This window comes from Triticum dicoccoides, chromosome 3A, assembly GCF_002162155.2.
Source record: "Triticum dicoccoides isolate Atlit2015 ecotype Zavitan chromosome 3A, WEW_v2.0, whole genome shotgun sequence".
Taxonomy (NCBI): Eukaryota; Viridiplantae; Streptophyta; class Magnoliopsida; order Poales; family Poaceae; genus Triticum; species Triticum dicoccoides.
The window spans coordinates 613415317-613425984 of NC_041384.1; the positions used below are offsets into that span (position 1 = coordinate 613415317).

General features: G+C 47.4%; 2 protein-coding genes across 2 annotated transcripts; both read left to right on the plus strand.

Moving 5' to 3' along the window:
- The first annotated feature begins 3424 nt into the window (after window positions 1–3424).
- LOC119272309 lies at window positions 3425–3965 on the plus strand. The gene has a single exon (XM_037553817.1). It carries the CDS (start codon window positions 3443–3445, stop codon window positions 3761–3763), a length of 321 nt encoding a protein of 106 aa, XP_037409714.1. The 5' UTR covers window positions 3425–3442; the 3' UTR covers window positions 3764–3965.
- Window positions 3966–4207: 242 nt separating this feature from the next.
- Window positions 4208–6993, plus strand: LOC119272668. Its single transcript, XM_037554108.1, has 3 exons — window positions 4208–5542; window positions 5647–5889; window positions 6934–6993. Exons 1-3 carry the CDS (start codon window positions 4931–4933, stop codon window positions 6991–6993), a joined length of 915 nt encoding a protein of 304 aa, XP_037410005.1. The 5' UTR covers window positions 4208–4930.
- Window positions 6994–10668: the final 3675 nt, after the last annotated feature.

Genomic DNA, 10668 nt, shown 5'->3' on the forward strand with positions numbered 1-10668 from the left:
TTGGGGTTCCCCCGTTGCCCTACGCCAGCGTCAGCAGGATTCGGGTGCATCTGTATCTCGCACCCGATTTGTTTTCATAAATATTGTTTTTTATATGATTTTCATGAATACTGTATTTTGGAGGGTGCCTATTGCGAGATACACTAAGAGCCTCACCTCGGGGAGACCATGTAGTGGGCTAGCCGCGAACCAACTTGTGGTTGGATGGTTAGAGGGACTGTGGTATCCCCAGCCCATCAAGGTTTAAATCCTGGTGCTCGCATTTATTTCTATATTTATTTCAGGATTTCCGGCGATGCGCATTCAGTGGGAGGAGACATTCCCGTCGACGACGAGGCGCCTACGGTGACGTCGTAAATCTCAAAATGATATGCCGGCTCAGTCTTTCGGAAGTGCCCATAGAGGTAGGGTATGCGTGTATGCGTTCATAGGGGTGAGTGTATGCGCGTGTATATGAGCGTTTGTGTCTATATTGATGTTCAAAAATGTAGTGGGCTAGCCTAGCGTGTATTACGTGCGTTAGTTTTGTTATTAATAAAAAATATTTCTTTACTTTTTTATATTTTAAAATATTGCAAAAAACTATATTTCATAACTACTTTACTATTAAAAAAAGTTCACCATGTATTAAAAATGTGCATGTAATGTGAAAAGTTACTTGTACAGTTTTAAAAAGCATCCATACCATTGAAAAAAATATGTAGACACGTTGAAAAATATGATCATGTCTTTTTTCCAATGTTCATGAAAATGGAAAAAATAATTCATGTCATTTTTTTGAATATCAGTACAGACACAAGCGCTCATATACACACACATACACTCACCCCTATGAATGCACACACGCACACCCTACCCCTATGAGCACCTCCGAGAGACTGAGCTGGCATATCATCTTGAGATGTACGAAGTCATCGTAGGCGCCTTGTCGTCGACAGGAATTCTGAAATAAATAATGCGAGCAGCAGGATTTGAACCTTGGTGGGCTGGGGATACCAGTGTCCCTCTAACCATCCAACCACAGGTTGGTTCGCTCATGTCATTTATTGAAAATGTGTGGACCATTCAAATAATTGTTCATGACATCTAAAGATTGTTTGCGTCTTTCAAAATATGTCTGCCGCCGCCTCCTCCCCTAACAAATCTAGGGTTCCTCTGCCTCCCACCGGCGGCGCCATTGGTTCGTCTCGTCTTCGGTGGCCTTAGGGTCATGGCGACACGGTGGATCCCGACCTTTACCGATGGGAGGGCTTTCGTTTTTATATGTTTCATCGAGATTTGTTAGGGTTTGTGTCCTGCTCAGGAAGACGAGACAGTGGCGGCTCTCTGAGGATGGAATAAGGTTCTCCCCACCTAGCCCCCGTCCTGGTGGTGCGTCTAGTATCGTCGGTGGACGTGTAGCGATTTGTCTCTCGCGGATCTGTTCTTCATGGATTTGCTTGGATCTGGTCATAGTGCGTTTACGTTCGTTTCTCTTCAGGTTGGATCCTCCCGATCTACGCTACTCTTCAACAGCGGCGGTTGCTGTTCTGATGAGCTGGTCCTATGGAATCGTAGCATGACGACTTTTTGACTGTCTACTACAACAAGTGTTGTCTGACTCTAGCGAGGGAGGGGCGACGACAGCGGCATGCCTTCGGCTTGCTTCAGTGCTTATAGTCGTCGCTAGGTGATCTACGGATCTGGATGTAATTTTTATTATTTATGATGTTTGTTGTACTGCCATGATTGAATATAAATAGATCGAAAGTTTTCGCGTAAAAAATGTGTCCCATGATATTTTAAAAGCGTTCATAGAATATAGATAAATCGTGCAATTTATAAAGAATCCATACATATAAAAAGTGTTTCTGCCAGTTAGAAAGATGTTCTAACACTCTAGAAATGTTTGCTTGTTTTTAAAAAATGTTGTTGAAAATTTTGAAAAATGTTCAAATGTGTCTTTATAAATGTTTGGTGTGTATTAAAAATATTCATTGTGCATTTCACAAATGCTAAACATGTCTTAAGATAAATATTGAATGTGTATTTGTAAAATGTTTAACGTGTATCTGGAAAATATTCAATGTGTATTTGAAAAATATGGACATGTGTTTGAAAAAAAATTGACAGAAACAAAATCTGAAAATACCTATGAACACTATTAGAGGAAACACACAAGAAACAAATAAGAAAAAACCACGCGGAAGCTTGTAAAACCGGTTCATAGGGATCCATAGAACCTTCTCAAACCGCTCCCACGAAACAAAACCACGTAAACACGTGTTATTGGACCGACCTACTAGAGGAACCACCAGAGGCGAGATGAGTATAACAAAATTACTAATTGCGAAGTACTCTTTCCAAAGACCACTTCCTCCTTTCCAGGTTGTGACAAGTGTCACGCTGTATGTGCACCACTTGTCGCAACCTGTGAGTTTTTTCTTTTTCGTAGATTATTATTGAAAACGTTTTATCTCTGAAATCGTGCATCCAAATCTCAAACCACTTTGCCCGTTGGATTTCTCGCGTCTAGATCTTCAAAATTAGATCCATGTTGATAGGTTTTGATGAATTTTTTTCACGAAAAAAATGAATGAAAAATCGAATCAGGAGCACGGTTTGTATCCTTTTCGGAGCCGTTTCCAAGAGGTACGACCGTGCCTCTTGCGGAAGCAAAACTGTGTCTGTCATGGAAAAAAAAAAGAAAACACATTTTTTTTGTTTCTTACGGAAGCAAAATTGTGCCTCTCGCGAAAAATACGCGCTATTTTTTCTTTTTCAAGAGGCGTGCCTCTCACGGAAGCAAAACCGTGCCTCTTGCGGAAGCGAAAAAAAACACGTTTTTTTCATTTCCGAGAGGCACTGCCATGCCGCTCGCGGAAGCAAAACCGTGTCTCCCAAGGAAAAAAATCACGTATTTTTGTGCAAAAAAAAATTGCGATTTTTTTGTCAAAAATCAAAGATAAACCCATAAAAAACCGAAGTCTAAAAAATCAAAAAAAACATCTAGAAAAAAATTAAAAAAAGGCGACACGTGGTGGTAGCTGAGAGCATTCCAATTCTTGGGGAGGCTCGGAAGGAGTGCTCCTGTATTAGTTGCTCTCGGAGTATAGCTGTCGCAATAATCAAACATAGCTTTTGCGGGAGGACGCTAAAATCCTGTCTCAACACGTGACGCGTGCTGAATGGCAGAAGTCCTCTTCATCCCAGCAACATTGATCCCGTTAATCCGTTCGGCTGTCTCTTCCAATCACACAGTTCCAGCAGACTACCACTGTGCGAGTACTCCTGCACTGTGCTTGCACAGACTCGACAGGAGTACTAAGCTCACACCTAATCCGCTTCCAAAAGCCACGTTTCGACGCCCAAAGGCGCCGATCATATCATGACGGCGCCCTTTCAATCAATCAGCCCAGTGATTCCCTCGCCACCATGGTAGAGTATTTGCGCTCGGCATCCGATGCCCTGCCTTTCCTCTCGTCTTCCTTATCCCTCGGCACAATATCATATTTTCGTACCGTGTCACCCTCTTCCTCAGCTCCCCTGTTCCTCTCTCTCGAAGCTCCGTGGCGCGATGCACGACTGGGCGCCGGCGATCATAGCGACGGCGCTGTTCGCCCTGCTGTCCCCGGGAGGGATCCTGCAGCTGCCCGGCCGGCAGCGGACGGTCGACTTCATGAACCTCAGGACCAGCTGCCTGTCCATCCTCGTCCACGCCGTCATCTACGCCGTGCTGCTCATGCTCTTCGTCGTCATCTTGCAGGCTCATCTCTACGTCTGATCTTACCTTATCTTAGTTACTATGTGTGCTTCATGGTGCCTTTGTTCTCTCTCTCTGCTTTTCTTATGTACTCGAGTGTTCGAGCTTGGTTTAGTGAAACTAGGATGCTCCGAGGATGCATGATTATGTTTTCTTCGTGCGTGTTGCTGAGCTTCCGCTTTCGTCTCAGTAATAAAGAGCTATGAAACGGTGATTATTTTTCGGTCGGATGGTTTTCTTTCGGCCGGTTAAGATGAAAATTCTCATGGAATACCACTGTATAGTAATTCTGTCTATTAGAGCAATTTCAATGGGGCGACCCATCTCGTCCGCCGCCGTCCGTTAGGGTCGGCGCGGACAGAAAAGTCGGCCCAATGCGCCGATCAAACGGACGCGCGTCCGTTTTTCGTCCGCGGATAACCCATTCCCGATCTATTTTTGAACCGAATTTGCGTCGACGTGGATATGAGACGGACGCGCGCGCCTACTCCTCTCCCCAGGCCCGCCGGTTGGTGGGGACCACCATCATTTTCCTCAGAAACACTCCTGCTCGCGCGCGCTCCTGCCCCCAACCAGCCATGGAGTACGCCATCGACCTCGACACCGCCGCCGGCCTCGCCTCGTCCGACGCCGCCGCCCAAGCCTCGTGCCCCGCGCAAGACCGCCGCCGCGACCAAGCCGAAGAATACTCTGATGCTCGAAGAGCGGGCAAGGAAGTCGGCCAAGAGGAAGGGCCGGAGACACGCCACAGACGCGAGGGGTGAGGCCGCCGCGCAGGCCTCCGTCGTCGTCGCCGCGCAGCAGGAGATCACCAACGCCCGCGACGCAGCGGCAACAAGGGAGGCGCTCTACATGTTAGGTTTAAACCCTAGCCAGCACGGCCTCGTCCAGCCGTCGCCGCGGCCAGCACTGGCTCGTCGGCGTTTCCTCGGATGGTGCTGCTCGACTCGCCCCGCGCGTCGGCTTGCAACCTGAATCCCCGACTTCCACGTCTACCCGCAGGACTCCCGCCTCTCTGGGGAGTGCTCGCTCGACGTGAGCGTGGTCGCGCCTTCCACGCCCGCGCCCGCGCCCATCGACCTCAACGCCACCCCGGTGGTCGGTGGCTCGTCATCCGACGGCACGAGGAAACGTGCGTAGTAGACGCCGGCCGACGGGCTTCCGGACGCCCGCAACCTGTTCGAGGAAATGTCGTCCGCTGTCGACGAGGACTACATGCAGAACCTCATCTTTGAGGGCGGTGTGCCGGCCGCTGGCTACGATCCCGACGATACACAAAGCCAGGACGCCCGCGGGGCGTTCACGCCGGCCCCTGGCTATGATCCCGATCAGGCGGCCTTCATGCGTGATCAGGTCGGCATCGACCTGGACGGCTTCCCCCTCGACCATGAGTTTCCGGACGACTACGGGCTAGAGCAAGAGGACGAGTACGCCATCGAAGTGGAGCCTTTGTTTGAGGACGAGCTCGCCAACCAAGCTGCCGGTCCTAAGCCGAAGCGCAAGAGTAAGTGCACGAAGGCGTACACAGCGGCCGAGGACAAACTTCTTTGCGAGTGTTGGCGAGACATTGGACAAGACCCCAAGACGGGTGCCGAGCAAAAGCATTCAACCTTTTGGATTCGTGTCCACCGAAAGTTTCATGAGCGCAAGAGGTTTCCACCTTACCAATTTGTGAGCACGCGCGGATGGGTCTCCATTTCCAAGCGGTGGAGGGTGATCCAAAAAGAGTGTAACAAGTTTTGCGCCACTCTTGAGAGCGTCAAGGCCCGCCCCGTGAGCGGCATCGGCATGCAAGACATGGTATGCTAGCAAGCAAACCGCCCTCTTTTGTGTCATCAAGTTCATCCTTTGCATGTTCATTTGCATATCACTTGCCCATATGCTTGCATGAAAACATTTTGTAGGCATTTCAAGCTTTGGAGACATTTAAGGTTCAGCACGATGGCAAGTGCTTTAACCTCTCCCATTACTACTGGGTCATCAAGGACGAGGAGAAGTCCAAGGCGCAATATGCCGCACTCAAGGCGCGTGGGGGGAAGAAAGCCGTGGAGGATGTTGGGGAGGGCGATCCGGCACGGCCGCGGGGGAAGACCAACTTCAAGAAGGAGGACAAGCGAGATGCGTCCACCAACGCCTTGATTGCTAGCGTGGACGACATGATGAATAAGAAGGACTCAAGGGAGAAGGAGCGCCGGCGTTTCAAGGCGGAGCAAATGGATGATTTTTCATGGAGATCCAAAGGAGGAGGCTTGATCTAGACGCTGAGAAGCAAGCCAAGATGTTCAAGCTCGAGGCGGAGAAGCAAGCCAAGATGCTAGAGATCGAGGTCGCCAACGCCAAGACCAAGGCAAAAGAAGTGGCTCTCGCGAGCATGATGACAGGGGTGGAAATCATGAAGGTGGATCTCAACACCGTATCGCCAAGGAAGAGGCCGTGGTTCGAGAAGATGCAGGCCGACATGCTCAAGTTCGACGACGAGTGGTCTATGGCAGCGAGTGCCATCTTTTTTGTGTGCCAGCAATTGTGCCGGCATGACCACAGGAGCCGCGATGGCGTGGTCGAACTCAAGCCCCATCTTTTTTTGTATGCTGGCATGTGCGCGGCCGGCTGGCGAGTGCGCCAGCATGAACCGTGGTGATATTTTCTGAAGCCGGCATTGTATGCCGGCGCTGATATGGCGCCGGTATGAGACATGGCCGCTAGCATGATCGGCCGCGGGTCTTTTTTATTTAAAAGTTGGATGCGGACATGAAATGGATCGGCGCGTTGGACACACTGCCGACCCAAATGCAAAACTGGACGGACGTCGGGCAGGCGGCCGATCCAAATAAATAAAAAAGGGACAAATGCGTCGTTCGTTTGGGTCGACCCGTTGGAGTTGCTCTTACAGATTTTACGGTAGGTTTGTGTTTTTATTTCCTTTTAACTTTCGACCGATCGTGTGTGTATTCGAGGGAAACTGTGGGTGTCTCATCACTGTGTCAGACTGTCAGTAATCTGCGACCGAATACAGTTATCATGTTCAGAAACCAGGCAAATTAGAGGTAACTTGGCAAGACTGGAAACAGACATCCAGGATTTAGTCTAGTCCACAAACAACAAATGAAGGTACAGTGCGATACTATAACTTGAAAAGAAATTACAGTGCGATACTTAAGTGGCTAATGTTTAAATATTCTTATATCTGGAAGGCCACTGACTATTTTCCCCTGACGACGGTCACAGGGCAAGATGCGTTCGACAACACGTAGTTCGTCACACTTCCTAGGAGAATCCTGTAGGCAAATGATAACTGTCAAGATGAGGAAAAGATAGCGGAAAGTATAATCGGGGTGGTCTGCATGTTTCATGTCCTAATGAGCATAATGCCCGTCCACGTTTTCACCTTTCTCGTTAAATGGCACGCATGTTCTGATGTAGTACGTTTTATAATGCTATAAACACCGGCAAGGCATGGTTTCTGGTGAATGTCGTTTCTGAATGTATCCGCCGGGAACGGAACTACCAAACTGATGAAAGCTATGCCATTTCTGAATATACCAGACGGGAACAGAACTACAAACCGAAAGTGTTCATAAACTGCACGGTAATGCTTATTTAGACCTCTGAATCTGGCCGAGACCACGGCTGCCCAGGACAAGCGATTCGAGGTTGAGCTACACGGAGAGATAATTGCACCTATCATTTTCGTAGCCGCAGGCTAGGTCCAACATGATCCTCATATGGTTGAAAAGTGCTTCAATACAGTTTCGATACATGAAAATACGTGCCATATACGGCCCTGATACCTGGAACGACAGTCCTGGCTCGACCGGTTGTATACACATCGCGGATTACTGTGGATGACACATGTCAACATGGCCACGTCCTCTAGGGCCCATATGTCAGTCGGCGCGAGAAAGAGTTTGAGAGTTAAAAAAAAGCACGGGTGGGTTTCGCAGTTCCCAAACCGACGAGAATTTACACAAAGGAAGGATTACCCCTAATTATAGAATTAGTTTAAACCCTAACACTCCCTCCTAATCCTTGCTTGTCTTTGAGACTGACCATCCCTGAAATATTCTCCTTCAAAATCCTGTGGAAAAAATCGAGAAGAAAATATACAATATGCCATGAAAAACTCCTTCTAAAACTCAATGGGAAATTAAGGAGAAAATGGTATATATCGTCCATGCTTGCACCGATATTGCCTCACATTATTTCTGGATTTCCGGCGATGCACTTTTAGTGGGAGGAGACATTCCAGTCGATGATGAGGCGCCTACGGTGACTTCGTAAATCTCAAGATGATATGTTGGCTCAGTATCTCGAAGGTGCTCATAGAGGTAGGGTGTGCGTGTGTGCATTCATAGGGGTGAGTGTATGCGTGTGTGTATGAGCGCTTGCGTCTGTACTATGTTAAAAAAAACCTTACATGTGAAACCATTTGAAAAAACTCAAAAAGAAAAAGAGTGCAATACTAAAGATCTCATGATCTTAACAAGTTATTCTTAGGAGATTTCTCCCCCTGACTTTTGTAAGTCTCGAAGTAGTCTCATACCAATTCCAGTTACATATCTGCGAGAGAAGAACTTGGTAAGGACTTAGTAAATAGATCAGCGAGATTGTCGCATGACTTCGTTTGCAAAATATTTATCTCCCCCTTTTCTTGCAGATCATGGGGATAAAATAATTTAGGAGAAATATGCTTTGTAATATTGCTCTTAACATAACCCGTTTGCATGTGTGCAATACAAGCAGCATTATCTTCATAGATAACGATGGGTGATTTCAACGAACCAATTGAAGGAAATATGCCCTAGAGGCAATAATAAAGTTGTTATTTATATTTTCTTATATCATGATAAATGTTTATTATTCATGCTAGAATTGTATTGACCGGAAACTTGATACATGTGTGAATATATAGACGAAACAAAGTGTCGCTTGTATGCCTCTACTTGACTAGCTCGTTAATCAAAGATGGTTAAGTTTCCTGATCATAGACATGTGTTGTCATTTGATGAACGGGATCGCACCATTAGGAGAATGATGTGATGGACAAGACCCATCCGTTAGCTTAGCATAATGATCGTTAAGTTTTATTGCTATTGCTTTCTTCATGAGTTATACATATTTCTTTGACTATGAGATTATGTAACTTCCGAATACCAGAGGAACACCTTGTGTGCTATCAAACGTCACAACATAACTGGGAGATTATAAAGATGCTCTACATGTGTCTCTGAAGGTGTTTGTTGGGTTGGCATACATCGAGATTAGGATTTGTCACTCCGAGTATCAGAGAGGTATCTCTGGGCCCTCTTCGTAAAACGCATCATGATAAGACTTGCAAGCAATGTGACTAATGAGTTAGTTATGGGATGATGCATTATAGAACGAGTAAAGAGACTTGCCGGTAACGAGATTGAACTATGTATGAGGATACCGATGATCGAATCTCGGGCAAGTAATATACCGATGACAAAGGGAATAATGTATGTTGTCATTACAGTTTGACCGATAAAGATCTTCGTAGAATATGTAGGAACCAATATGAGCATCCAGGTTCCTCTATTGGTTATTGATCGGAGATGTGTCTCGGTCATGTCTACATAGTTCTCGAACCCATAGGGTCCGCACGCTTAACATTCGATGACAATTTGTATTATGAGTTATGTGTTTTGGTGACCGAAGATTGTTTGGAGTCCCGGATGAGATCACGAACATGACGAGGAGTCTCGAAATGGTCGAGAGGTAAAGATTGATATATTGGATGATAGTATTCGGACACTGGAATGGTTTCAGAGTGTTTCGGATATTTATCGGAGTACCGAGGGGTTATCGGAACCCCCCGGGGAAAGTAATGGGCCAACATGGGCCATAGGGGAGATAGAGGGCAGCCCACAAGGGGTGGCGCCCCCCCATGGGCAGTCCGAATTGGACAAGGGGAGGGGGCGCGGCCCCCTTTCCTTCTCCCTCTCCCTCTCCTTCCCCCTTTCCCCCTCCGAAAGAAGGAAGGGGGCCGACTAGGACTAGGAGTCCAAGTCGGTTTCCCCCACCCCCACTTGGTGCGCCCCTAGGTCCGGCCTCCTCCCCTCTCCTCCTTTATATACGGGGGCAGGGGGCACCCCAAATTACATCAATTGTTCTCTTAGTCGTGTGCGGTGCCCCCCTCCACAGTTTACTCCTCCGGTCATATTGTCGTAGTGCTTAGGCGAAGCCCTGCGCGGATCACATCACCATCACCGTCACCACGCCATCGTGTTTTCGAAACTCTCCCTCGACATTTTGCTGGATCAAGAGTTCGAGGGACATGATTGAGCTGAACATGTGCAGAACTCGGAGGCGCCGTACGTTCGGTGCTTGATCGGTTGGATCGCGAAGACGTTCGACTACATCAACCGCGTTAAGCTAACGCTTCCGCTTTCGGTCTACGAGGGTAGGTGGAGACACCCTCCCCCTCTCATTGCCATGCATCTCCTAGATAGATCTTGCATGATCGTAGATTTTTTTTTGAAATTGCATGCTACGTTCCCCAACAATGGCATCCGAGCCAGGTCTATGCGTAGATGATATGCACGATTAGAACACAAAGAATTGTGGGTGATCATAGTCATACTGCTTACCACCAACCTCTTATTTTGATTCGGCGATATTGTTGGATGAAGCGGCCCGGACCAACCTTACATGAGCACGTTCATGAGACCGATTCCACCGACAGACATGCAACTTCTTTTGCATAAAGGTGGCTGACGGGTGTCTGTTTCTCCAACTTAGTTGAATCGAATTTGACTACGGTCGGTCCTTGTTGAAGGTTAAAACAACAAACTTGATGAAACATCATTGTGGTTTTGATGCATAGGTAAGAACGGTTCTTACTAGAAGTCCGTAGCAGCCACGTAAAACTTGCAACAACAAAGTAGGAACGTCTAACTTGTTTTTGC

Coding starts and splice junctions, on each gene's coding strand:
- LOC119272309 (XM_037553817.1), top strand. CDS start 3,443: ATGCCCTGCCTTTCCTCTCGTCTTCCTTATCCCTCGGCACAATATCAT.
- LOC119272668 (XM_037554108.1), top strand. CDS start 4,931: ATGTCGTCCGCTGTCGACGAGGACTACATGCAGAACCTCATCTTTGAG. Junction 5,543..5,646: donor GCATCGGCATGCAAGACATG/GTATGCTAGCAA, acceptor AACATTTTGTAG/GCATTTCAAGCTTTGGAGAC. Junction 5,890..6,933: donor CCAACGCCTTGATTGCTAGC/GTGGACGACATG, acceptor TATATCTGGAAG/GCCACTGACTATTTTCCCCT.